Consider the following 27,798-nt stretch of genomic DNA (forward strand, 5'->3'; position numbering starts at 1 on the left):
CTAACTTTTCTTTTTTAATGCTTGTATAAACACAATATTTACAAATCATACAATGGCTGCATTGATCAACACTAACCAGAACAGACAGGCTCCACTCACCTTCTTACAGATAGTTTACAGAAAACATAATTCATTTCCAACACATTGCTTATAAATAAGAACTTCCATAATTTGTCTGTGTCCTCTTGTAACGTGATGTAGCAGCCACAGATAACTTTAGACCAACAGTCAAAAGGGATTGGCTCTCATTTCAGTCGATTTGATCAAGTCAAAATATCCTATTAATTGAACTGGAATGACTGAAAAGAAAATAATAATTTAAGCCAGGCTGTAATCTGGAAGCTTTGTAGTAAGACTATAGTCAAGCGTTCATTTTATCCCTGTACAATTAAACCTTTATCAGGCTGACACGGGATTCTCAGCATGAAAAGTCAATTTACACTGCAGTTCTCCTGCCATGCTCTTCAAAAATTGACCCACTGCTCCTCTGGGAATCGCCAGAATACTGTCATGTCAGACAGGTAGTCTCTCAATCCATGTATGTTGTGTTCATGCCCTCACTCTCTGGGTGAAGCAGTCGCCCAGCCAGGCGTTCAATGTCATCCAGGCTGAGTTGCCGAAGTGAACGTTCATAATCCTTGAGGAAGAGAAAGCAGTGTTAATTGATAGCTGGAGAATTATACAATTATTCATACAGTACAAAAGTAGTTGTAACTACACAGTCTCAAGGTGAGAACATTCAGTGAATTCTGTACTTCAGCGAAAGTATGGAGGGATGTTCTTAAACACTTAATTGGTAATTATTGTAGTGTTGAAACAGAGTATTCAATGGGTGTGCATGCAAAGCAGCTTATATACTCCGAAATCAGAATAATATATTTCCTGATTGTCTTGTTTTTGTTGGTGAGCATGATAAGACCTATGGATATGGACCAACAGCTGACTACTCTTGTTAATGGAAATACTGTACCTTGACAAGCTGTTCTTGCACTTTAGCTGCATCTGCAGGGCTGTAATGCTTCGCCAGGACAGTGGACAGAGTCTGCCACACCCCACCGACAGCACAGCTACTGCTAGCCATCCCAGCCACTCCACTCCTCTCCCCCGCTGGACGAACCACCAAATTTAACTTGGCCTCTGGCCCAATGGAATAATCACTCAATCTATGTTCATCTGTAAGGAAAATTGACAAAGATGTGTATAGCTTTAGTATACACTGAGTACATAAAACATTAAGAACACCTGCTCTTTCCATGACAGACTGACCAGGTGAAAGCTATGATCCCTTATTGATGTCACTTGTTAAATCCACTTCAATCAGTGTAGATGAAGGGGAGGAGACATGTTAAAGAATCATTGAGAGGGTGAATGGGCAAGACAAAATATTTAAGTGCCTTTGAACAGGGTATGGTAGTAGGTGCAATGGCGCACTGGTTTATGTCAAGAACTGCAATGCTGCTGGACTTTTCACAACAGTTTCCCACATGTATCAAGAATGGTCCACCACCCAAAGGACATCCATCCAACTTGACACAACTGTGGAAAGCATAGGCGTCAACGTGGGCCAGCATCCCTGTGGAACGCTTTCGACACCTTGTAGAGTCCATGCCCTGACGAATTTAGGCTGTTCTGAGAGAGAAAGGGGGGTGTGCAACTCAATATTAGGAAGGTGTTCCTAATGTTTGGTATACTCAATGTATGTACAGGTATGAATGTTACAAAGAGTATTAAAGCATGCAGAGGGTCAATGTGTAAAAAATCTAATCGTGTTACGAAATGCTTGTGCTTCTAGCTCTGACAGTGCAGTAATATCTAACAAGTAATATCTAACAATTTCACAACATATACCCAATACACACAAATCTAAGTAAGCTACAGTAGTTGGCCTCGGTGTAGGTACCTGCAAGGGCTTTCCCTTTGTAAAGCAATCGCTGCTGATTTGCAGGTATATTCAGACGTTCAGACACCAGTTCTTTCACAGTGGATACTTTTTCATCTTCTGTGACCTGAAATTGTGACAAGATTAAACAACTGACATTTAATATTCTTTACTTTATTGATGAGCTGCAGCACAATTGATATAATTGAACAAGTCCTCCTGACATGCCCGAGAGACAAAAGCAGTGCTCACAATTGCAGAGCTGCTGACCTGTGTCTGATCAGGCACATTATCTTCACTAGCTAGCTAGTAAGGAGAGGAACGCGCACTAATGCTCTGAACCACAACTACAACGTTAGCTAGCTATCTTCACTACTAGTACGAACAAGAAAGCTAGCTAGCTTCCATTTCATTAAGTTACAGCCCTGCTGTGAACACCATCTGTATCAAGACACTCAGTAGCTAACGTTAGCTACATAAAAAAAATACAAATGTCTTTAAAAATGCTAACTAGCTAGTTTACTAACTGTAACCTGTGCCGAAGCCCGTTGTGCATGAAAACAGCATTAGCTGCTAGCCAAGCATAGCTAGCTACCGGCTCCGGTCTGACTTTTGCTCTGCTTACCTGTACGTTGCACTCCTTTCCTTGAAGTGGTTTTACAGTTAGAATCATTGTATTGACTGTGTAATTGAGAACGATTCGACGTTATTACATCAGGTTTATTGTTTCTTCAAACAGGCCGAGCCTTATCAACAATCCATCTAGTTACTTCCCCACTGATTTTACTACTCAATATGCGTGTACTGCCCCCTATTGAGTGGAGTATGGTTCGACCGTCACTTATGGGGCTGGAGAAATGTTACTCTCAAATTCATAGATGTAGCTAATTTTTTGTTTTTGTTACATTTATATATATTTTTTTAATTATTTATATTTGTTCTTTTTTTTTGTAATTATTATATATATATTATATATATATATATATACTTTTTAGTTTTAGTCATTTTGCAGAGGCTCTTATCCAGAGCGACTTACAGTTAGTGAGTGCATACATTTTTCATACTGGCCCCCCGTGGGAATCGAACCCACAACCCTGGCGTTGCAAGCGCCATGCTCTACCAACTGAGCTACAGGAGGGCCCAGTAGCTATGGGTGCAAGGATAATTTGTGCATGATGATATCAAAATTGTTTTAAAAAATGTCATCATGACAATTTTGTTATCGAGAGCATTACACAAATTAATAGTATTTCTTTATAACATTAGGCTATTAGAAATGTTGAACCTGCTCATCAAATTCAGAAAAAATCCTTAGATATAGCCCTTATCCATTAGGGCTATGTGTGCCACAATGCCAATTTGTAATATGATTACATGACATCCACGATTTTACCTACAATAAACTTTGGAGAACAAACACCCCCTTACTATTGAGCGAGTCATGTAGGCTAATTAGGTACGAGAAACACTCTGAAAATAGTGTGTCCCGTGTCCCAATTAGGTATTAGGAGCAATGTTGGGCGACGCGAGAGAACAGGGAATCTGAGAGCCAAGCCTACTGGTGAGAGCGTTCAGGCGTCATCTATCCATAGTCTTTCTGTAGCTACAAAACATCAAATTTTCACTGACAGTATTGCAAGTGACTGTGCTACACCTGTCCATTCTTTTAAATCGAGCGAAAACAGAATCGAAAACAGTCAGCGACAGATGTGATACGATTTAAAAAAAACTAATAGATAGAGTATAATTCAGGCATTTCGATTCTCGGGACTTTCTTGCTGATGTTCTTCTGCTTAGACAGGTAGGTAAGTGATTTTACTTAGTGATTTATTAATTTTTTTGCTATGTGAAGTTAAAGTTGCATAGCTGAATCTCTAACAATTTGACATATTTTGTTGCGTACTATGCCTATTATTTAATCAACTGCATCCTTAGTGCGAAAGGAGTTTTTGAGCTGTCTTTTCAATCAAAGACGGTCTAATTAGAATGTTCTGAAATGCAACAAATAAAAAATTTACAATGTAATACACGCACACACACACACACACACACAAGTGGCGGTCGGTGCCGTTTAAGATGAGGGAGGACGACTATTTATTTTATGGGCCTTATTTCAATTACAGCATATTGGATGACTGTCATTCATATTCCATTCACCCAGTTCAATGTAACATCGATAGGTTTAGGCTACATGATACTCAAATGTTCCGTATACCCATCATGAGGTTGCTACAACCTACGAATGAAAGTTTACAACATAGTAGCGCACAGGTCGAGAGAAAGATTTGAGGTGACAGACAGTACCACCTTGCACACTCTTGCCTGCATCTAACCGATCTAGGGTGTAATGATTAGACCATACATTTCAAAGGAGAGTTTCTATTGGACAAATTCAGGGATGTTTATCCCCGTTTCGTTCCGTTTGCTTCCGTTTCAGAAACGTTTTTCAACAGAATCGGCGGAATTAATAAACCCCTGATCAAACGCAAACTGTTCACTTTCATAGCCACAGACAGTATAAACAGTTGTATTCCTTCTCGCATCTACGCACTCTCCTCCTCTCACCTTTTCCCTTCACTTATGAACTTCAGTGCACAACACATCAGCTGTCTGTGACCAGGCGAAAGAACCTTTCCAAGCCAAACCTTCATATCGTAACTGCTACACACAACCTACATCGTTGTCACCATATTAGCTAAAGTAACGTCATAGTCAATAGCTAATGGAACTAACACCTTAGTAAACCCGCTACAATCATGCAGTACAGTGTACAGCCAGTAAGCATTTTTAGCAACTACACCGGCAGGCCCCGGTGGCAATAAATGAGTAAAATCAAAATTTTACCTTGACTTGGAAGAGTTTCAGTGTTGGATAGTCATAGCCAGCTAGCTAACATAACAGCCCTCTGCTTGATCAGGGTGTTTGAGTAGGCAAAACTAGCTAGCAGCATTTGCTAGCTAAGTAAGTGAAAGTGAAAGTTTAAAAAATGGTGAAATATAGCTCTCTCTCTCTCTCTCTCTCTCTCTTGCTCCTCCTTCATTTTTAAAGACATGTATTTCTTCAAAACTGTTCAACTATTGTCTTTCTCTCTCTTTGAGTCAACTAATCACCATATTTTATGCACTGCTGTGCTAGCTAGCTGTAGCTTATGCTTTCAAAACTAGATTCATTCTCTGATCCTTTGATTGGGTGGACAACATGTCAGTTCATACTGAAAGAGCTCCGATAGGTTGGAGGATGTCCTCCGGAAGTTGTCATAATTACTGTGTAAGTCTATGGAAGGGGGTGAGAACCATGAGCCTCCTAGGTTTTGCATTGAAGTCAATGTACCCAGAGGAGGACGGAAGCTAGCTGTCCTCCGGCTACACCATGGTGCTACCCTACAGAGTGCTGTTGAGGCTACTGTAGACCTTCATTGCAAAACAATTATTTGGTGACGTGAATATATTTAACATAGTTTTATCTAAAAAGGATAAAACATTTACATTTGACTATTTAAAAAAATTAAATTCACTGAGGAGGATGGTCCTCCCCTTCCTCCTATGAGGAGCCTCCACTTACACACACTCTCTCTAAATCTCTCTCATAATTCCCTCGCCCATCAGCTTTGCTCCGCTCTACAGAGGCAATGGGTACACTTCGAGACCTGCAGTTTGCCCTGCAACTGAAGATTGAGGAGCTTCGCCAGAGGGATACACTCATTGATGAGCTAGAGCTGGAGTTGGATGCCAAGGACGACTTGATTCGAAGGCTACAGGGTGAACTGGACCGGTACAGGGCAACCATCACACCCCCAGGGTCTTCTGGAGCTAGTGAAGGTAAGACATTATGCAGAAAATACATCCACATTTCAGGCAATGTTTTTATTTTATGCTCTTATACATTTTATTTATCACATACAGTGCCTTCAGAAAGTATTCACACCCCTTTACTTTTTCCATATTTCGTTTCGTTACAGTCTGAAATTAAAATTGATTAATTTGAGATTTTGTGTCACTGACCTACTTTTACAGATTAATTAAAAATGAAAAGCCCCTTTGTTATGGCAAGCCTAAATAAGTTTGGGAGTAAAACTGTGCTTAACAAGTCACATAATAAGTTGCATGGACTCACTCTGTGTGCAATAATAGTGTTTAACATGATTTTTGAATGACTATCACATCTCTGTACTCCACACATACAATTATCTGTAAGGTCCCTTAGTCGAGCAGTGAATTTTAAACACAGATTCAACCACAAAGACCAGGGAGGTTTTCCAATGCCTCACAAAGAAGGCACCTATTGGTAGATGGGTAAAAAAAACAGACATTGAATAACCCTTTGAGCATGGTGAAGTTATTAATTACACTTTGGATGGTGTATCAATACACCCAGTTACTACAAAGATACAGGCATCCTTCCTAACACAGTTGTCGGAGAGGAAGGAAACCGCTCAGGGATTTCATGAGGCCAATGGTGACTTTAAAACAGTTACAGAGTTTAATGGCTGTGATAGAAAAAAAACGAGGATGGATCAACAACATTGTAGTTACTCCAAAATACTAACTAAATGACAGAGTGAAAAGAAGGAAACCTGTACAGAACTAAAGTAAAACTGCAAAGAATGTGGCAAATAAATTATCTTTATGTCTTAAATACAAAGCATTATGTTTGGGGCAAATCTAACACAACACATCACGGAGTACCACTCTTAATATCTTCAAGCATGGTGGTGGCTGCATCATGTCATGGGTATGCTTGTCATCGGCTAGGATTAGGGAGTTTTTTAGGATAAAAATAAATTGAATAGAGCTAAGCACAGGCAATATCCTAGAGCAAAACTTGGTTCTGTCTGCTTTCCAACGGACACTTGGAGACAAATTCACTTTTCAGCAGGACAATAACCTAAAACACAAGGCCAAATATGCTTACCAAGACAACATTGAATGTTCCTGAGTGGCCTAGTTACAGTTGTGACTTAAATCGGCTTGAAAATCTATGGCAAGACTTGAAAATGGGTGTCTAGCAATGATGAACAACCAACTTGACAGAGCTTGAAGAATAAAAAAAAATAAAAAAGTCCAAATATTGTACAATCCAGGTGTGCAAAGCTCTTGAAGACTTACCCAGAAAGTCTCACCGCTGTAATCGCTGCCAAAAGTGATTCTAACATGTATTGACTCAGGGGTGTGTATACTTATGTAAATTAGATATTTCATTTTCAATACATTTGCAAAAATGTTTTCACTTTGTCATTATGGGGTATTGTGTGTAGATGGGTGAGAAAAAAACATCTAATTTTGAATTCAGGTTGTAACACAACAAAATGTGGAGTAAGTCAAGGGGTATGAATACTTTCTGAAGGCGCTGTATTTCTATATGTGCTGACGTGGGATACATTGTATCTAATGTCTGAATATTATGAATCATAGTGTAAATACTCTACATTTGGCTATTTGTTGTTTTAGACTTGAATTGTGCTCCTTATATGTTGCTCAAAGAAAGTGAGCAGAGCAAAATTGATTTGTTTGCCTGTTTCAGGGCATTCTGCAGAGTGTGAAGAGATCCAGAGAGCCAAAAGAAAGACCATATTATCAGAGCCCCTCACTCTGGATCCAAGGCAACTTGCTCTGACCACCCTGAAAAGCTACAACAAAAGCCAACAGTGAGAGAACACACCAAGGACACCATTAGCCTTGGCAACATTCCCTTTTACCTGTTCCACTTGAGAAATGTGCTCTGAAAGGCCCGTAAGGCTGATCAAGTGGTACATGCACAGACACAAACGTCAATAATGATTTTCATTGATTTATACACACTGTATGAAACTTGGCTCAAGGCTTTAGAGTCTTTGTTGTCAAACACTAGCCACAGTGAAATTACTTATTGATTGCCTCACACACTCTTTACTCCTTCAGGTCACAGGAGCTGATTCAGACCTCCTTTTTAGAGAATGACTTTCTAAAGAACCTGGAGAGTGGGCAAATCCTGGCTATAATGGACTGCATGTACCCCACCACGGTCAACCAAGGCTGCTGCGTCATTCAAGAGGGAGACAGTGGAACTCTTGCCTATGTTCTAGAAGGTAACAAGTTAAATCAACAGTGGTTTAAAAGTGGTGGATTGGGAATACAGCCACTTCAAGGTCCAAACCCTGTTGTCTTCTTGAAATTCCATGTATAGCCCCACTCTCAAAAAGAGGACTTAAGTATTCCCAAAGTCCCCAATGTATAGTAATTGCTCGAGGTGTTTTGGTGAATTATTCATCGAGCACTTGGTCTCCGCAATCTAAGAGCAGGCAGCTCATGGTCTTTAATGTATGTTGGTTATTAGTTTTTTAAGTTAGCTCAGAGATGTCCCCCTCCTTATTTCCTCCTCCCTCTGGCTCAAGTTGAATTGGTATGCTCCTCTGTTAGTGCCGGCACTGCTTTCTGGCACAATGAGGGAGACTGTTAGAATGACCTGTTTCTGGAAGGAGAGAGGGAGAGATGGTGTTGTGCATGATAAGCGGCATACATCATGTTTAATGTCAGATAGGGACAGGGCAAGAGGCCCATTCGCGATCGGCCCTGGTTTGCAATGCTCATTGATGCTGGAGCTCAGGCATTTCTCCGACTACCCTCATATCTGATCTGACACGCAATCGGGCACGGTTGTCCAATTTGATTTTCTTGTTACCTGAGCCCTAGACTGTTTCTGTTTCTGCTGTGCTGTTGTAGATTAAAGTGTCTCTACCTGACACATGGCATATCTCAGACAGCTGCGTTCATCTGATGGTGTCAGTCACACTCCCTGTCAGCTCCTGCAGCTGGGAGCTGGGTGAGGGGGGCTGAGCTAACGTGTGGTCACACCTCCTCAGCTTCCGCCCTGCTGTTTGTATGGGACGCCTCAGACTGCCATCACCGTCCTTTACCATCTTCCTCTGAAGGAGATCAAACAGCAGCTGCACTGTCACACACACACACACACACATAGCCTACACGCACATGCCAATGTCATAAACACGCACACGCACATGCAAACGTAAACATGCACAAAGGTAAACACATACATGCATACTTAAACACAAGCACACCACATATTCCTGCAACATCACTGGTGCACTTTGATTTCAAGCATTTGTAATCTGTTGATAACGATATATTCTGTATTTGCTGCATTGTGTGTTTGTGTTTAAATGGGCATTTAACAGAGGGGAAGATGGAGATGACCAAGGATGCCAAGAAGCTACTCACAATTGAACCAAGAAGAGTGTTTGGAGAATTGGCACTCCTGTACAACTGCAACTACACCTACACTATAACAGGTACTGGAGTGTTGTGCATGGAGTGCTGTGTAGTGTGGTTGTTCTATTCTATTGTAACAACAGCTGAAGTAAATGCAAAACATGTCATATAGAAATCCTTTCACAATTTTGCTGTGCTTGGATATATTTTTAATTGGTCTAAAAAATTATTGTTCAAGAGAGCATCACAATCACAGACCAGCCTATTCATCACAGCTGAGTAGATTAGCTGTCAGATTGGGAAATTCTGTAGAATTTCAAATCAAAATAACTTTTTCAAACACTACATCACAGCTTCAAACACTCCTCTCCTCTGAGATGTGCGGAATACAAAACACATCTTGCTTTGGCTCATAAGTATACAGTTGAAGTCGGAAGTTTACATACACCTTAGCCAAATATTTTTATTTATTTATTTTATTTCACCTTTATTTAACCAGGTAAGCCAGTTGAGAAAAAGTTCTCATTTACAACTGCGACCTGGCCAAGATAAAGCAAAGCAGTGCGATAAAAACAACAGCACAGAGTTACATATGGGGTAAAAAAACATAAAGTAAAAAAATACAACAGAAAATATATATACAGTGTGTGCAAATGTAGCAAGTTATGGAGGTAAGGCAATACATTTAAACTTTTTCACAATTCCTGACATTTAATCCTAGTAAAAATTCCTTGTTTTAGGTCAGTTAGGATCACCACTTTATTTTAAGAATGTGAAATGTCAGAATAATAGTAGAGGGAATTATTTATTTCAGCTTTTATTTATTTCATCACATTTCCAGTAGGTCAGAAGTTTACATACACAGTTTACATACACTCAATTAATATTTGGTAGCATTGCCTTTAAATTGTTTAACTTGGGTCAAACGTTTCAGGTAGACTTTCACAAGCTTCCCACAATAAGTAGGGTGAATTTTGGCCCATTCCTCCTGACAGAGCTGGTGTAACTGAGTCAGGTTTGTAGGCCTCCTTGCTTGCACACGCTTTTTCAGTTCTGCCCACACATTTTCTATAGGATTGAGGTCAGGGCTTTGTGATGGACACTCCAATAACTTGACTTTGTTGTCCTTAAGCCATTTTGCCACAACTTTGGAAGTCTGCTTGGGGTCATTGTCCATTTGGAAGACCCATTTGCGACCAAGCTTTAACTTCCTGACTAATGTCTTGATGTTGCTTCAATATATCCACCTAATTTACCTTCCTCATGATGCCATCTATTTGGTGAAGTGCACCAGTCCCTCCTGCAGCAAAGCACCCACACAGCATGATGCTGCCACCCCGTGCTTCACGATTGGGATGGTGTTCTTCGGCTTGCAAGATACCACCTTTTTCCTCCAAACATAACAATGGTCATTATGGCCAAACAGTTCTATTTTTGTTTCATCAGACCAGAGGACATTTCTCCAAAAAGTATGATCTTTGTCCCCATGTGCAGTTGCAAACCGTAGTCTGGCTTTTTTATGGCGGTTTTGGAGCAGTGGCTTTTTCTTTGCTGAGCGGCCTTTCAGGTTATGTCGATATAAGACTTGTTTTACTGTGGATATAGATTATTTTGTACCTGTTTCCTCCAGCATCTTCACAAGGTCCTTTGCTGTTGTTCTGGGATTGATTTGCACTTTTCGCACCACAGTACGTTCATCTCTAGGAGACAGAGCGAGTCTCCTTCCTGAGCGGTATGATGGCTGCGTGGTCCCATGGTGTTTATACTTGCGTACTATTGTTTGTACAGATGAACGTGGTACCTTCAGGCGTTTGGAAATTGCTCCCAAGGATGAACCAGACTTGTGGAGGTCTACAATTGTTTTTCTGAGGTCTTGGCTGATTTATTTTGATTTTCACATGATGTCAAGCAAAGAGGCACTGAGTTTGAAGGTAGGCCTTGAAATACATCCACAGGTACACCTCCAATTGACTCAAATGATGTCAATTAGCCTATCAGAAGCTTCTTAAGCCATGACATCATTTTCTGGAATTTTCCAAGCTGTTTAAAGGCACAGTCAACTTAGTGTATGTAAACTTCTGACCCACTGGAATTGTGATACAGTGAATTATAAGTGAAATAATCTGTCTGAAAACAATTGTTAGAAAAATTACTTGTGTCATGCACAAAGTAGATGTCCTAATTGACTTGCCAAAACTATAGTTTGTTAACAAGAAATGTGTGGAATGGTTGAAAAATGAGTTTTAATGACTCCAACCTAAGTGTATGTAAACTTCCGACTTCAACTGTACATATTCAAATATGTATAATGGTACATCAAAACAACACATTTTTATTTAGTTATTCATTTTTATTATTGCTCAGTGGCTTGCACTTGATTTTATCAATGGAAAATTAAATGTGTGCTATCGTCTCTCTACACTGTCTGAGCCCAAAGCCCACTGGGAAACGCAGCCACTGCTGCTCACATCTGACCTGCTTTCGCAAAGAAATAGGTTGATGGAATGGACAGAATCAGTGCAAATAAAAAAATCAGTTCATTTCTCCCCCTCTTACTGTGTTTCCTTTGCCATCCTCCTGTCCTATTTTCCACTGTCCCACCTTGTCCATTTTCTCTTTCAGTGCATTGCTGGTTTCGTGTTTAATTGTCTAGTACATTTATCTTTCAGTAAATCTCCCTCTCCAATTCCCTCTCCCTATCTGTTCTCACAGCAACAGTTCTCAATTTATGTTCCTTGCCTCTCTTTCTTCTATATCCACTCCTCCCAACCCTTTCCCTGGTGCGGCACTGCCTTGTTCTCCTGGCTGACCTGACATTACTTTTTCCCTTTGTTGCCATCAAATAACATCAATAAAGCTTTCTCTCCTGTAGTCTAAAATCACTGTATAACTGCAAGAGGTTAAGGTGAAAAAATGTGTTCCCTGATTTGGCATTCATGGTCACACAGGATGTTCTTCCCAGAAAATGGCAAAGAGTATGACATTTAAAAGGGTTAGACTAATATCTGATATTCAGATTTTAGACTCAAATATACTGTAGCAATCCTCGCAATATGAGGCAGGTTACAATTCCCACCAAGTGGGTTAACCCTATTGGCACGATAGGGTGTTTGCCTTTCACGTAAGTGACCTGGGTTCGCTTCCCTGCCTGGCTGCCCTGCCGTTCGCTACATTGGTGTCAGAAGGCGGCAGTGTAGTGATCCTTGCTATATGAGCCACGTTACAATTCCCACCAAGTGGGTTAACCCTATTGGCGCGATGCGTAGGCCAGCGATCTGGGTTCACTTCCCTGCCGTTCGCTACAATAGGTACCATATAAAGATAACAATGGCATGTTGTTGATTTCACACTGTGCGTTCATTATCAACTTAAATAATGGCATGATTGGGAGGGGAAGGACTAGAAGGATTGGAGTTGTACGGCCAGTACAGGACAGAGGCTCCTGTTCGCACAAAGCCCTGCTGAATCAATTAATCTGGATCATTATTCATTTACAACATCTCTGTCAGAGTTCCGTTCCTGTCTGCCCACAGAACAGACAGAAGAGAGGAAGGCTGCATGGGGAATGTCATCTACAATCATCTGTCCTCCTTATTCCCTTATCCACAACACTTTCAGAGAAAGGAACACAAACACTCAGACATTCCTTTTAAGAGTACAGGAAACATTTATAGTAGTGTTATCTAACTGTGTTTCTAGGAGTCAATTGTTTGTAGAGCATCGTTTGCAAACCTGGCCTTGACAGATGCTGCATCTATTTACAGAGATGAAAATGTTGTGAAATAGAAGACATTTGCTAAGTCCCCTAGCCTTACATTGTAGTGCAACAGAGGGTACTATCTATACTACTAACATAAACTGGAAGGGTAAGAATGAAAATTTGCCCTCAACACACATACGGTATACTCACAGAATACAGAAAACATTCATACCTAAAGATATTTCTGTTTCTTTCTACCACTGCTCTTGACATTGTGGGATTTGGAAGATCTTCTTTACCATTTCCTGTCTTTCTCTGCAGCCCTAAAAAACAGCATGTTGTGGGTTATTGACCGGCAGAGCTTTCAGACCATCATGGTGCAGAGTGGCCTCAGCAGACTGGCCCAGTTCAGAGAGCTCCTCTGCAGGTAAATACCACCCTCATCACTACACAAGGAAAATATATATCTGTGTAAAATTGAAAATACATACAGTGGGGAAAAAAAGTATTTAGTCAGCCACCAATTGTGCAAGTTCTCCCACTTAAAAAGATGAGAGAGGCCTGTAATTTTCATCATAGGTACACGTCAACTATGACAGACAAATTGAGAATTTTTTTCTCCAGAAAATCACATTGTAGGATTTTTTATGAATTTATTTGCAAATTATGGTGGAAAATAAGTATTTGGTCACCTACAAACAAGCAAGATTTCTGGCTCTCACAGACCTGTAACTTCTTCTTTAAGAGGCTCCTCTGTCCTCCACTCGTTACCTGTATTAATGGCACCTGTTTGAACTTGTTATCAGTATAAAAGACACCTGTCCACAACCTCAAACAGTCACACTCCAAACTCCACTATGGCCAAGACCAAAGAGCTGTCAAAGGACACCAGAAACAAAATTGTAGTCCTGCACCAGGCTGGGAAGACTGAATCTGCAATAGGTAAGCAGCTTGGTTTGAAGAAATCAACTGTGGGAGCAATTATTAGGAAATGGAAGACATACAAGACCACTGATAATCTCCCTCGATCTGGGGCTCCACGCAAGATCTCACCCCGTGGGGTCAAAATTATCACAAGAACGGTGAGCAGAAATCCCAGAACCACACGGGGGGACCTAGTGAATGACCTGCAGAGAGCTGGGACCAAAGTAACAAAGACTACCATCAGTAATACACTACGCCGCCAGGGACTCAAATCCTGCAGTGCCAGACGTGTCCCCCTGCTTAAGCCAGTACATGTCCAGGCCCGTCTGAAGTTTGCTAGAGTGCATTTGGATGATCCAGAAGAGGATTGGGAGAATGTCATATGGTCAGATGAAACCAAAATAGAACTTTTTGGTAAAAACTCAACTCGTCGTGTTTGGAGGACAAAGAATGCTGAGTTGCATCCAAAGAACACCATACCTACTGTGAAGCCTGTGAAGCATGGGGGTGGAAACATCATGCTTTGGGGCTGTTTTTCTGCAAAGGGACTAGGACGACTGATCCGTGTAAAGGAAAGAATGAATGGGGCCATGTATCGTGAGATTTTGAGTGAAAACCTCCTTCCATCAGCAAGGGCATTGAAGATGAAACGTGGCTGGGTCTTTCAGCATGACAATGATCCCAAACACACCGCCCGGGCAACGAAGGAGTGGCTTCGTAAGAAGCATTTCAAGGTCCTGGAGTGGCCTAGCCAGTCTCCAGATCTCAACCCCATAGAAAATCTTTGGAGGGAGTTGAAAGTCTGTGTTGCCCAGCGACAGCCCCAAAACATCACTGCTCTAGAGGAGATCTGCATGGAGGAATGGGCCAAAATACCAGCAACAGTGTGTGAAAACCTTGTGAAGACTTACAGAAAACGTTTGACCTGTGTCATTGCAAACAACGGGTATATAACAAAGTATTGAGAAACTTTTGTTATTGACCAAATACTTACTTTCCACCATAATTTGCAAATAAATTCATAAAAAATCCTACAATGTGATTTTCTGGATTTGTTTTTCTCATTTTGTGTGTCATAGTTGATGTGTACCTATGATGAAAATTACAGGCCTCTCTCATCTTTTTAAGTGGGAGAACTTGCACAATTGGTGGCTGACTAAATACTTTTTTCCCCCACTGTATTTGTGTAGAATTGACACTAATCTACAATCTACGCCACTATAGTAAAACAGTTCAAATGTCCTATGTTGTGGTCAGTCGTCCTGATGTTACCTGTGTGTTTGTCTGGCTGCAGAGTTCCCTTCCTGCGCTTGCTGCCAGAGGATGTGCTCATGAATGTGTCTGATATTCTGGAAGAGGTACAGAACATTAATCTATTATACACATTCTCTCCTCAGCTTCACTAACACAACATGCTGTAGAAAAGGCATGTTCCACAAACAGAATCTAGTTAGCTGATTATTTTTTTATGTTATGCAATAATTATTACCCATCTGCTATGCATTCTCTATTGACAGTTTACAGGCATATTTGCATTGCATTGGTGGCCTAATCAGGTTGGCTCACAGACAACATTTTACATTTACATTTACATCATTTAGCAGACGCTCTTATCCAGAGCGACTTACAAATTGGTGCATTCACCTTATAGCCAGTGGGATAACCACTTTACAATGTGTATTTTAATGTATATTTTTAAATAAATAAAAAATGTGTGTTATTTTAATTTGTTTATTTTTTATTTTGGGGGGGTGGGGGGGGGGGGGGGTGGGTTGGGGGTAAGGGAGGGGTAGAAGGATTACTTTATCCTATCCCAGGTATTCCTTAAAGAGGTGGGATTTCAAATGTCTCCGGAAGGTTGTGAGTGACTCCGCTGTCCTGGCGTCGTGAGGGAGCTTGTTCCACCATTGGGGTGCCAGAGCAGCGAACAGTTTTGACTGGGCTGAGCGGGAACTATGCTTCCGCAGAGGAAGGGGAGCCAGCAGGCCAGAGGTGGATGAACGCAATGCCCTCGTTTGGGTGTAGGGACTGATCAGAACCTGAAGGTACGGAGGTGCCGTTCCCCTCACAGCTCCATAGGCAAGCACCATGGTCTTGTAACAGATGCGAGCTTCAACTGGAAGCCAGTGGAGTGTGCGGAGGAGGGGGGTGACGTGAGAGAACTTGGGAAGGTTGAACACCAGACGGGCTGCGGCATTCTGGATGAGTTGTAGGGGTTTAATGGCACAGGCAGGGAGCCCAGCCAACAGCGAGTTGCAGTAATCCAGACGGGAGATGACAAGTGCCTGGATTAGGACCTGTGCCGCTTCCTGTGTAAGGCAGGGTCGTACTCTCGAATGTTGTAGAGCATGAACCTACAGGATCGGGTCACCGCCTTGATGTTAGCGGAGAAACGACAGGGTGTTGTCCAGGGTCACGCCAAGGCTCTTCGCACTCTGGGAGGAGGACACAACGGAGTTGTCAACCATGATGGCGAGATCATGGAACAGGCAGTCCTTCCCCGGGAGGAAGAACAGCTCCGTCTTGCCAAGGTTCAGCTTGAGGTGGTGATCCGTCATCCATACTGATATGTCTGCCAGACATGCAGAGATGCGATTCGCCACCTGGTTATCAGAAGGGGGAAAGGAGAAGATTAGTTGTGTGTCGTCAGCGTAGCAATGATAGGAGAGGCCATGTGAGGATATGACAGAGCCAAGTGACTTGGTGTATAGCGAGAATAGGAGAGGGCCTAGAACTGAGCACGTGGTGCGGAGACAGCTTCTCGCCACGCCACTTGGTAGGAGCGACCGGTCAGGTAGGACGCAATCCAAGAGTGAGCCGCGCCGGAGATGCCCAGCTCGGAGAGGGTGGAGAGGAGGATCTGATGGTTCACAGTATCAAAGGCAGCAGACAGGTCTAGAAGGACAAGAGCAGAGGAGAGAGAGTTAGCTTTAGCAGTGCGGAGAGCCTCCGTGACACAGAGAAGAGCAGTCTCAGTTGAATGACCAGTCTTGAAACCTGACTGGTTTGGATCAAAAAGGTCATTCTGAGAGAGATAGCAAGAGAGTTGGCTAAAGACGGCACGCTCAATAGTTTTGGAGAGAAAAGAAAGAAGGGATACTGGTCTGTAGTTGTTGACATCAGAGGGATCGAGTGTTGGTTTTTTGAGAAGGGGTGCAACTCTCGCTCTCTTGAAGACGGAAGGGACATAGCCAGCGGTCAAGGATGAGTTGATCAGCGAGGTGAGGTAGGGGAGAAGGTCACCGGAGATGGTCTGGAGAAGAGAGGAGGGGATAGGGTCAAGCGGGCAGGTTGTTGGGCGGCCTGCCGTCACAAGTCGCAAGATTTTATCTGGAGAGAGAGGGAGAAAGAAGTCAAAGCATAGGGTAGGGCAGTGTGAGCAGGACCAGCAGTGTCATTTGACTTAACAAACGAGGATCGGATGTCGTCAACCTTCTTTTCAAAGTGGTTGACGAAGTCATCCACAGAGAGGGAGGAGGGGGGGGATTCAGCAGGGAGGAGAATGTGGCAAAGAGCTTCCTAGGGTTAGAGGCAGATGCTTGGAATTTAGCGTGGTAGAAAGTGGCCTTAGCAGCAGAAACAGATGAAGAAAATGTAGAGAGGAGGGAGGAAAAGATGCCAGGTCCGCAGGGAGTCTAGTTTTCTTCCATTTCCGCTCAGCTGCCCGGAGCTCTGTTCTGTGAGCTCGCAATGAGTCATCAAGCCACGGAGCTGGAGGGGAGTACCGAGCCGGCCGGGAGGATAGGGGACATAGAGAGTCAAAGGATGCAGAAAGGGAGGAGAGGAGGGTTGAGGAGGCAGAATCAGGAGATTGGAGGGAGAAGGATTGAGCAGAGGGAAGAGATGATAGGATGGAAGAGGAGAGAGTAGCAGGAGAGAGAGACCGAAGGTTGCGACGGCGCATTACCATCTGTGTAGGGGCAGAGTGAGTAGTGTTGGAGGAGAGCGAGAGAGAAAAGGATACAAAGTAGTGGTCGGAGACTTGGAGGGGAGTTGCAGTGAGATTAGTAGAAGAACAGCATCTAGTAAAGATGAGGTCAAGCGTATTGCCTGCCTTGTGAGTAGGGGGGGACGGTGAGAGGGTGAGGTCAAAAGAGGAGAGGAGTGGAAAGAAGGAGGCAGAGAGAAATGAGTCAAATGTAGACGTAGGGAGGTTGAAATCCCCAGAACTGTGAGGGGTGAGCCATCCTCAGGAAAGGAACTTATCAAGGCGTCAAGCTCATTGATGAACTCTCCAAGGGAACCTGGAGGGCGATAGATGACAAGGATATTAAGCTTAAATGGGCTAGTGACTGTGACAGCATGGAATTCAAATGAGGAGATAGACAGATGGGTTAGGGGAAAAATTGAGAATGTCCACTTGGGAGAGATGAGGATTGCTGTGCCACCACCCCGCTGACCAGATGCTCTCGGGGTATGCGAGAACACATGGTCAGACGAGGAGAGAGCAGTAGGAGTAACAGTGTTTTCAGTGGTAATCCATGTTTCCGTCAGCGCCAAGAAGTCGAGGGACTGGAGGGTAGCATAGGCTGGGATGAAGTCTGCCTTTTTGGCAGCAGAACGGCAGTTCCAGAGGCTGCCTGAGACCTGGAACTCCAGGTGGGTGGTGCGTGCAGGGACCACCAGGTTAGAGAGGCAGCAGCCACGCGGTGTGAGGCATTTGTGTAGCCTGTGCGGAGAGGAGAGAACAGGGATAGGCAGAGGCATAGTTGACAGGCTGCAGCAAATGGCTACAATAATGCAGAGGAGATCGGAATGAAATGAACTAAACATCTGGGAAAGGAGAGAGCGGGGCCTGCCTCAGCACAACTCCCAAATATAACTCTCCCAACTTCCACCTCAGAAACTATAATTGTTGTAAACTACAGCGGTTCAATGTTTCTAGGAATAGACTAACTCAGTTTATTCAGCTAGCTAACTAGGTGCATCTCTGTGTTGATTGGTTGGTGATGTACACATGCCAGGATTCTCAACATCTCACATGCTACATATCCCTTCTCCCCCTGCCTTCATACTGTTACTTCATAATTTACCTCTTATTTCTAAATCCCATCTCCCATTTTCCCACCTATCCACCATCTCTCACCTGTCTGTCTCAACAGAGTCGCTACAGTGAAGGTGATTATATTATTCGCCAGGGTGCCACAGGGGACACGTTCTACATCATCAGTAGTGGCCAGGTAAGGATGAGGATGGCTGAACCTTACCTTGAACTCAATAAACAAGCTTCAACTAGTGGAGGACAGAAATAGGCATCTACAGGGGTTAGTCTGACACAACAACTGTACTGGCACAGTTGGTGCTAATTAATCAGTGCATCTCCACATTTCAAAGATGACATGAAAGAGACAAGACAGATAATCAGTCTCTACCCCCTCTATCTACCTCCTAGGTGAAGGTGACAGAGAAGAAGTCAGCCAATGATGAGGCAGTACTCCTGTCAACTCTCTCTGAGGGCCATTGGTTTGGAGAGAAAGCACTGAGGGGGTGAGAAACAGTAATTCATCATGTGCTTTTATCCAAAGGTCTGTTATACAGCAGCTTACATTTGTACACATTACATTGCTTGATATATATTGACATACTAGCTCTCTCATATCACAAATCTCATTAACCACTAGACAGTTATAGTTATAGAGTAATAGAACATACATACATTATACTGTATGGATAATTCAGCTATTACTAAGCCAACACTGTCCAAGTTTGTCTCATCTGGGGAATGAGACATACTCTCCCCATGTGATTGCATTTTGCTCATCATGTTGTCCCTCATAAACAACTACAATCAATAGGACAGTGGGAACTAGTGACAATATGCAAATTCATAATGAATCTATCTTGGTCAAATGATAGTAATAAAAGCTACATAGGGTCTCACAGATTTCAAGAGAATATTCTGAGCGATAACATTTTCTGTCTGCATGGTGTCAGTGCTGTTGTCATTTATTGGCATGCCATTTTGATAACCTTTCAATTACAAACCTTTTGCTCCATTTCCAGAGAGGATGTGCGGACAGTGAATGTAATTGCTGCTGGTGATGTCACATGCCTGGTTGTGGATAGAGAGTAAGTGATTTGTTTAGACTATGGCATGATTATTTGAGAATGTTGCACATTCTGCTTCATTCTCATCCTCTTATTTGTAGAATATGTAGAACAGATCTCCAACATGCACGCAATGCCCCACCACGGTGTCCCCCAAGCACACAGTGCCAGTATAGTTTTTATTAGCCACTTTGTTATGATGTGAAAATGGTTCAAAATGTTTTAAGTGACCTGAGACCATATCATTTTTCATCAGGTCTTTCAAAAATATCATAGGTTTGGTGGAGGACAGTAATACTGTGCACAAGAGCAGCGAACTCAATGCCCAGTAAGTAGCAACGGAAACTATAGCTAACACTTTACAGCCAACAGGTATATTGCATTAGTATTTGTTATAAGCATGGTATAAACCTTTATAATGTCTTATCATAAGGCTTACATGTTTTGTCTCTTTATCTCTGTTTGTATTTTAATGAGCCTTGATCCAAATGAACCATTTTTATGTATTTAATCTTTATTTAGAACAAGTAAAGCAACATGGGCTAACCCATCTTTTCCATGTGAGCAGGTCAGAGGAAGATGCAGCTTTCCTCTCCAACGCGTCTCTCAGAGATTTCCAGGTCATCTGTAACCTAGGAGAGGGGGAAACCGGTCATTCAGAGCTGGTGAGTTGTTTCAAGTTTTATTAGTCGTATGGGATATGCATGGAATACCTTATCCAAGGAAATACTTACTTGCAGGTTCCTTCTTGACAATGCAACAACAATAAAGAAGAATAAAATATAAGAATGCAAACATAAAGTAAATGGCAGTAGAATAGAAGAAACATTTTAGCATAAGTATTATATAGGAAGGCACAATTTATAATCCAATATTTACATGTGTATTGGGGAAGGGGGGGATGGGGGACAGTATATAATTTGATCAGTATAATAAGAGTCTGGTAGCAGCAGTTGTGATGTGTGTGCAGCATGAATGTATATGTGTGTGTGTGTGTATATCTGTGTGGGTGTGTACATGAGTGAGTGCATGTGTGCTAAGGTGAAGAGAATCAGAGCAGGTGGTCAGTCCAGTTCAAGTGTTCAGCAGTCTGATGGCTTGTAGATAGAAACTGTCTCTGAGCCTGTTGGTATCAGACCTCATGCTCCGATACTGTATGTCCGACGGTAAGGGAGAGAACAGCTCGTGGCTGGAGTGTGTGGGGCCCTTGATGATGCTGTGTGCCTTCCTCAGGCACCGTTTCAAGTAGATGTCCTAGATGGGTGGGAGCACGGTCCCAGTGATGTACTGGACCGTCTTCACCACGCGCAGGAGGGCCTCTCAATGGTGCAGCAGTAGTATTTGGAGAGAAGCTTTGGTGCCCTCTTGGGAAGAGTGGTGATGTTGTTGGTCCATGACAAGTCCTCTGTGATGTTGATGCCGAGGAACTTAAAACTCGTGACTCTCTCTACTGCAGTACCGTTGAGGTTTTTGTCATGACACCGTAAGGCCAGTTCACTGACTTGTCGTTGTTGGTTATCAGGCCTACAACCGTGGTGTCGTCAGCAAACTTGATGGTGGAGTTGGTGTCGTGCAAAGCCACGCAGTCGTGGGTGAACAGGGAGTACAGCAGAGGACTGATGACACACCCTTGGGGGGCCCCTGTGTTAAGAGTCAGTGTGTAGGAGGTGTTGTTGTGGATCTGTTGGAGCGGTAGAAAATTGGAGTGGGTCCAGTGTGCCTGGCATGCTGGCCTTGGCGATAGTCATTTGGGCATGTCACCTTGTTTTTCTTTGGCACTGGGACGATGGTGGTCTCCTTAAAGCAGGTGGGGACTACAGCCTGGGTTAGGGACAGGTTGAAGATGTCAGAGAAGACGCCCGTGAGCTGGTCAGCACACACTCTGAACCAGGGATGCCATCTGGGCCGGTGGCTTTGTGAGTATTCACTCTTTTGAGAGCTTTCCTCACGTCAGCCTAAAGACTCCAAGACCATGAGGAACAAGATTCTCTGGTCTGATGAAAGCAAGATTGAACTCTTTGGCCTGAATGCCAAGCGTCACATCTGGAGGAAACCTGGCACCATCCCTACGGTGAAGCATGGTGGTGGCAGCATCATGCTGTGGGGATGTTTTTCAGTGGCAGGGACTGGGAGACAGGATCGAGGCAAAGATTGTAAACAAAGTACTGAGTAAAGGGTCTGAATACTTATTAAAATGTGTGGGGGGGGGGTTATATATAAATCTAAAAACCTGTTTTTGCTTTGTCATTATTGGGTATTGTGTGTAGATTGACCAATTTAATCAATTTTAGAATTGTGTGTAGATTGACCAAAACCAATTTAATCAATTTTAGAATAAGGCTGTAACGTAACAAAATGTGGAAAAAGTCAAGGGGTCTGAATACTTTCCGAAGGCACTGTATATTACTCATTGTTGATGGATGAATCCTGGGTGGATGAATCTTTGAACATATTCCAATCAGTATTCTCAAAACAATCCTGCAGCATTGAGTCTGCCTCCTCTGTCCAGCGCCTCACTATTCTCTGTGTTGGTGGCTCCCTCTTGAGTTGCTGCTTGTAGCCGGGGAGTAGGAACAGCAACGTGATCTAATTGGCCGAAGTTGGGAGTAAGTAGTGTGTCAAGCTTGAAACTGTCAGTAAATCCCAATGCATTATTGTCTGGTTTCCATGTTGCTTTTAATGGATAAACCTACATGTTGTTGTTAATGTTTTTGCATTCCTCCTAGGTACAGCTTAAGTCCAACATCAACTGCGTGTTCACCATGAGGGTGTTGAGGAAGCATCAGATCCTAAGCACTGCTAAACAGGAGTGCATCCTGAGGGAAAGACACATCCTCATGGCAGCTCATAGTCCATTCATTGTCAGGTGTGCTGTGCACCCACCCACCAGCCAAACATACCTAGGCCGGGATTCAATCCGATCACGGGTTATAGGCATTGCGGCTTAGGCAATGTTCTGCCGTTCACGGAGATCCCATTCACTGTATAAAAGCTGCATATATCGGCTCAAAAAAACCTTTAATTACTGCAATGCCTATCACCTGCGATCGGATTGAATCCTTGAACAAATCTTACACTGGTGAACTCACTATATGCTTATCAACTGTACAACATCTGTGTCTTCTTTGCCACTCATAGGTTACACCGTACCTTCAGAGATGCAAAGTGCCTGTACATGCTGACAGAAGCTTGCCTAGGTGGTGAGCTCTGGAATCTACTGAAAGACAGGTACTGCTAACGGCACTACTGTCTACATGTGATTTTTGTATATTTTGCAGTATGGATTTTATAACTGAATTGATAGCGTTTGAATACTTATTTTTAGGGCACAACATCAGTATGTCCCATGAAACTTGCTAATCACTACGGTGCTCTTGCTCCTACATTTCAGAGGCTCATTTGATGACAGTAGCACACGTTTTTACACTGCCTGTGTTGTTGAGGCCCTTATCTTCCTGCACCACAACAGTATCACATACAGGGATCTGAAGCCTGAGAATGTAGTTCTGGACCAGCGCGGATATGCCAAAGTGGTAACATGACTAGAGCTCCTTTCACTGCATTTCAAACCCACACAAGATGGAATATAATATAGTAATTGTCAATTTTGCACATGGTTACACAAACAAATACAGTACGTTCAAAGGTTACAGTTATATTAGCATACATAGAACTGTTTCACTTTGGAAAATATAGGTTATGGATCCATTGAGATACTGAACATCCATATTCATGACTTGACTGTGCTACCCTTCTTAGGTGGGGTTTGGTTGTGCTAAGAAAGTGGGCTTGGGTAAGAAGACATGGACATTCTGTGGCACACCTGACTATGTGGCCCCTGAGATCATCCTGAACAAGGGGCACAGTGTGTCTGCAGATCTCTGGTCTCTAGGCGTCTTTGTGTTTGAACTGCTGAGTGGAAGGTAAGATTATAAGATAGTCAATTTCTCTCCAGAGCTCCAGTGTTTTGTCCCATTTTTTGTTCTCTGTTGTTCTCGTCTCTGTCAGGCATTCTCATAGATCAATCTTTACCTTTCCAGTCTCCCATTCTGTGGCCCTGATCCTATGAAGACGTTCACAGCCACCATCCGTGGGATTGACCTGGTTGAATTCCCTAAAACCATCAGTAAGAGTGCCTCAAGCCTGATCAAGAAGCTCTGCAGGTGTGACACATTTAGCAATGACTGAAAACAGTCATTCATTGTATCACACTTCCTCAGCTATTAGTTGTGTGTCATGATGACTCTCTGTCCTGGTCTCTCAGGAACAACCCTGCAGAGAGACTGGGGAATCAGAGAAACGGGGCCAAGGACATCCAGAAGCACAAGTAAGATGAAAGGCTGAGATGAAAACATCCGACTGTGTCACTGTCATCTATATAGCAGCAGGTTATAGTCTGTTATCTTGTTCTTTCTTTCAGGTGGTTTGAAGGTTTCAACTGGGAAGGACTTCGCAAAAGCACTTTGGCTCCACCAATCATACCCAAAGTAAGTACTAGGCAGAGCTATATGTTAATTAGTCATAAGACAACATGCTTCAGCAACTGCATAAGAATAGTTATTGCACAGGTAGCTGTACAGGTCTGACCATTGCTGACTACTTCTGGTTTGATATATATACTGAACAAAAATATAAAAGCAACATGCAACAATTTCAAAGATTTTACTGAGTTACAGTTATATAAGGAAATTAGTCAATTGAAATAAATTAATTAGTCCCTAATCTATGGATTTCACATGACTGGGCAGGGGTGCAGCCATAGGTGGGCCTTGGAGGGCATAGCCCCTGTCACGGAATCAGCCGAGGCTGCTCCTCCTCCTTGCTCGGGCAGGCTTCGGCGTTCGTCGTCCCCGGAGTACTAGCTGGCACCGATCTATGTTTCTGTGTTTGACTTGTTTTGTCTTGATTGTGTACACCTGTTTCCTATTATGTTGTATTGTATTCCCTATATAACCCTCTGTCGTTCATTGTGTGTTGTGTGTGATTGTTCTCGTCATTTTCGGCAGTTGCTATTGTGCGGGTATTCCCCTCCCTGTTTGGAGGTTGTTTTGTACTCTGGTTACTTTGTTAGTAAAAGTACGTTTCCAGTAGCTCGGTGTCCTGCGTTTGACTTCGCCTACCGCATTCACGTCGCACTTTGACAGCCCCACCCACTTGGCAGCCAGGCAACACTCACTGGGGAGCCAGGCCCAGCCAATCAGAATGAGTTTTTCCCCACAAAAGGGCTTTATTACAGACAAAAATACTCCTCAACAACCCCCCCGATCCTGCAGGTGAAGAAGCCGGATGTGGAGGTCCTGGACTGGCGTGGTTACACATGTTCTACGGTTGTGAGGCCGGTTGGACGTACTGCCAAATTCTCTAAAAGATGTTGGAGGCAGCTTATGGTAGAGAAATTAACATTCAATTCTCTGGCAACAGCTCTGGTGGACATTGCTGTAGTCAGCATGCCAATTGCACGCACCCTCAAAACTTTAGTCATCTGTGGCATTCTGTTGTTTTAAAGTGGCCTTTTATTGTCCCCAGCACAAGGTGCACCTGTGTAATGATCATGCTGTTTAATCAGCTTCTTGATATACCACATCTGTCAGGTTGATGGAATATGTTGGCAAAGGAGAAATGCTCACTAACAGGGATGTAAACAAATTTGTGCACAACATTTTAGAGAAATACGCTTTTTGGGCGTATGGAATGGGGTATTTTTTATTTCAACTAATGAAACATAGGACCAACACTTTACATGTTGCATTTATATTTATGTTCAGTGTATATATACAGTGCCTTCAGAAAGTATTCAGACCCCTTGACTTTTTCTACATTTTGTTAGGTTACAGCCTTATTCTAAAATTGATAAAATGTTTTTTCCCCTCATCAATCTACACAATACCACATAATGACAAAGCAAAAACAGGTTTTTAGAAATGTTTGCTAATTTATAAAAAATTAAAAACAGAAATATCACATTTACATAAGTATTCAGACTCTTTACTCAGTACTTTGTTGAAACACCTTTGGCAGCAATTACAGCCTTGAGTCTTCTTGGGTATGACGCTACAAGCTTGGCACACCTGTATTTGGGGAGTTTCTCCCATTCTTCTCTGCAGATCCTCTCAAGCTCTGTCAGGTTGGATGGGGAGCGTTGCTGCACAGCTATTTTCAGGTCTCTCCAGATATGTTCGATCGGGTTCAAGTCCGGGCTCTGGCTGGGCCACTCAAGGACATTCAGAGACTTGTCCCGAAGCCACTCCTGCGTTGTCTTGGCTGTGAGCTTAGGGTCGTTGTCCTGTTGGAGGGTGAACCTTCGCCCCAGTCTGAGGTCCTGAGTGCTCTGGAGCAGGTTTTCATTAAGGATCTCTCTGTACTTTGCTCTGTTCATCCTTGCCTCGATCTTGACTAGTCTCCCTGTCCCTGCCACTGAAAAACACCCCCACAGCATGATGCTGCCACCACCATGCTTCACTGTAGAGATGGTGCCAGGTTTCCTCCAGAAGTGACACTTGGCATTCAGGCCAAAGAGTTCAATCTTGGTTTCATCAGACCAGAGAATCTTGTTTCTCATGGACAGAGTCTTTAGGTGCCGTTTGGCAAACTCCAAGCGGGCTATCATGTGCCTTTTACTGAGGATTGGCATCCATCTGGCCACTCTACCATAAAGTCCTGATTGGTGGAGTGCTGCAGAGATGGTTGTCCTTCTGGAAGGTTCTCCCATCTCCACAGAGGGATTCTAGAGCTCTGTCAGAGTGACCATCGGGTTCTTGGTCACCTCCCTGACCAAGGCCCTTCTCTTGCTCAGTTTGGCCGGGTGGCCAGCTCTAGGAAGAGTCTTGGTGGTTCCAAACGTCTTCCATTTAAGAATGATGGAGGCCACTGTGTTCTTGTGGACATTCAATGCTGCAGAATTTTTGTTTGTACCCTTCCCCAGATCTGTGCCTCGACACAATCCTGTCTCGGAGCTCTATGGACAATTCCTTCGACCTCATGGCTTGGTTTTTGCTCTGACATGCACAGTCAACTGTGGGACCTTATATAGACAGGTGTGTGCCTTTCCAAATCAATTGAATTTACCACAGGTGGACTCCAATCAAGTTGTAGAAACATCTCAAGGATGATCAATGGAAACAGGATGCACCTGAGCTCAATTTTGAGTCTCATAGCAAAGGGTCTGAATACTTATGTAAATAAGGTATTTCTGTTTTTAATTTTTTATTAATTTGCAAACATTTCTAAAAACCTATTTTCGCTTTGTCATTATTGGGTATTGTGTGTAGATTGCTGAGGATTTGTATTTATTTAATCCATTTTAGAATAAGGCTGTAACGTAACAAAATGTGGAAAAGGTCAAGGGTCTGAATACTTTCCGAAGGCACTATATACTTACATATTGTATTTTACCATTATAAATATTATTTTTTCAGTTCATCAGTCACTTGGAGGACAGCAAATTGGACCCCTTCACTGACATGCTTGAGGACTCACCAGCTGTTGAGGACTCAGAGTGGGACATAGATTTCTGATTGAAAAATATAATTTCTATCTGGGTTGAATCCTACACATGATCTGATACGAAAATAGTTTTTGGAAATTCAACTGAGGAGACCGAGAAATGGAATGTCATTGTGTTCAACATTCTTTGATTTCAACTGGTTTGAATATTTTGTAATTCTATCTTTTGTAAACTAGCAAAGAAGTGAATGTTGATAGCTGTTCCTGTATTATTATGTGATATTTCTTACTGTGTATTATTGTTTTACCAAAAGTGTTATGTAGGCTATCTCAATTCATAAACCTATGAGTCAACACCTGATTATTTGTAATTAAATAAATATACAAATACATAATCTGAGCTTCATCATGCATCCAATAACTGGTTGTTAAATCACAGGATGTTTTAGAGCACTTTAATTAATAAAAAAATGTTAATCACCTCCAATATTTGTTGAGTTGAGATATAATGTGCTTGACTAATTCAAAAGCTTTTTTTTCTCTCATGATCATTAATTTCAAGAGCAATAGACTAGCTACAGACATCATCTCTCAGGCCC

The 27,798-nt window shown here is 42.7% G+C and overlaps 2 protein-coding genes across 6 annotated transcripts; one reads left to right on the top strand and one right to left on the bottom strand.

The window, feature by feature from the left end:
* Positions 1-351: 351 nt before the first annotated feature.
* LOC121584829 (ubiquitin-like protein 4A-A) lies at positions 352-2,693 on the bottom strand. The gene is made up of 4 exons (XM_041900972.2): positions 2,505-2,693; positions 1,901-2,006; positions 971-1,173; positions 352-637 (listed from the first exon to the last, which is right to left on the bottom strand). Exons 1-4 carry the CDS (start codon positions 2,550-2,552, stop codon positions 530-532), a joined length of 465 nt encoding a protein of 154 aa, XP_041756906.1. The 5' UTR covers positions 2,553-2,693; the 3' UTR covers positions 352-529.
* Positions 2,694-2,966: 273 nt separating this feature from the next.
* LOC121584826 (cGMP-dependent protein kinase 1) lies at positions 2,967-27,666 on the top strand. 5 transcript variants are annotated; one of them, XM_041900968.2, is made up of 20 exons: positions 2,967-3,680; positions 5,485-5,697; positions 7,400-7,523; positions 7,777-7,943; positions 9,051-9,164; positions 13,106-13,211; positions 15,003-15,066; positions 18,811-18,888; positions 19,101-19,195; positions 19,712-19,777; positions 20,013-20,084; positions 20,325-20,421; positions 22,483-22,622; positions 22,895-22,984; positions 23,148-23,289; positions 23,516-23,679; positions 23,797-23,919; positions 24,021-24,083; positions 24,177-24,243; positions 27,172-27,666. In XM_041900968.2, the coding sequence occupies exons 2-20, from the start codon at positions 5,508-5,510 to the stop codon at positions 27,268-27,270; spliced, it is 2,061 nt and encodes a 686-aa protein (XP_041756902.1). In that variant the 5' UTR covers positions 2,967-3,680; positions 5,485-5,507; the 3' UTR covers positions 27,271-27,666. The 5 variants fall into 5 exon arrangements, with proteins under 5 accessions (XP_041756902.1, XP_041756904.1, XP_041756903.1 ...); XM_041900970.2 differs by having other exon boundaries at positions 23,797-23,882; XM_041900969.2 differs by having other exon boundaries at positions 22,489-22,622.
* Positions 27,667-27,798: the final 132 nt, after the last annotated feature.

The sequence above is a fragment of the Coregonus clupeaformis genome, chromosome 16 (assembly GCF_020615455.1).
Source record: "Coregonus clupeaformis isolate EN_2021a chromosome 16, ASM2061545v1, whole genome shotgun sequence".
In the NCBI taxonomy this organism is placed as follows: domain Eukaryota; kingdom Metazoa; phylum Chordata; class Actinopteri; order Salmoniformes; family Salmonidae; genus Coregonus; species Coregonus clupeaformis.

What these genes read in the sequence shown, in the direction of transcription:
- LOC121584829 (XM_041900972.2), bottom strand. Translation starts at nt 2,552, where the DNA reads ATGATTCTAACTGTAAAACCACTTCAAGGAAAGGAGTGCAACGTACAG. An exon ending in CAAAGGGAAAGCCCTTGCAG is followed by an intron (nt 1,174 to 1,900) that starts GTACCTACACCG and finishes TTTTCCTTACAG; the next exon opens with ATGAACATAGATTGAGTGAT. An exon ending in TGCAAGAACAGCTTGTCAAG is followed by an intron (nt 638 to 970) that starts GTACAGTATTTC and finishes CTCTTCCTCAAG; the next exon opens with GATTATGAACGTTCACTTCG.
- LOC121584826 (XM_041900968.2), top strand. Translation starts at nt 5,508, where the DNA reads ATGGGTACACTTCGAGACCTGCAGTTTGCCCTGCAACTGAAGATTGAG. An exon ending in TGCCTGGTTGTGGATAGAGA is followed by an intron (nt 19,778 to 20,012) that starts GTAAGTGATTTG and finishes ATTTTTCATCAG; the next exon opens with GTCTTTCAAAAATATCATAG. An exon ending in AAGGACATCCAGAAGCACAA is followed by an intron (nt 24,084 to 24,176) that starts GTAAGATGAAAG and finishes TCTTTCTTTCAG; the next exon opens with GTGGTTTGAAGGTTTCAACT.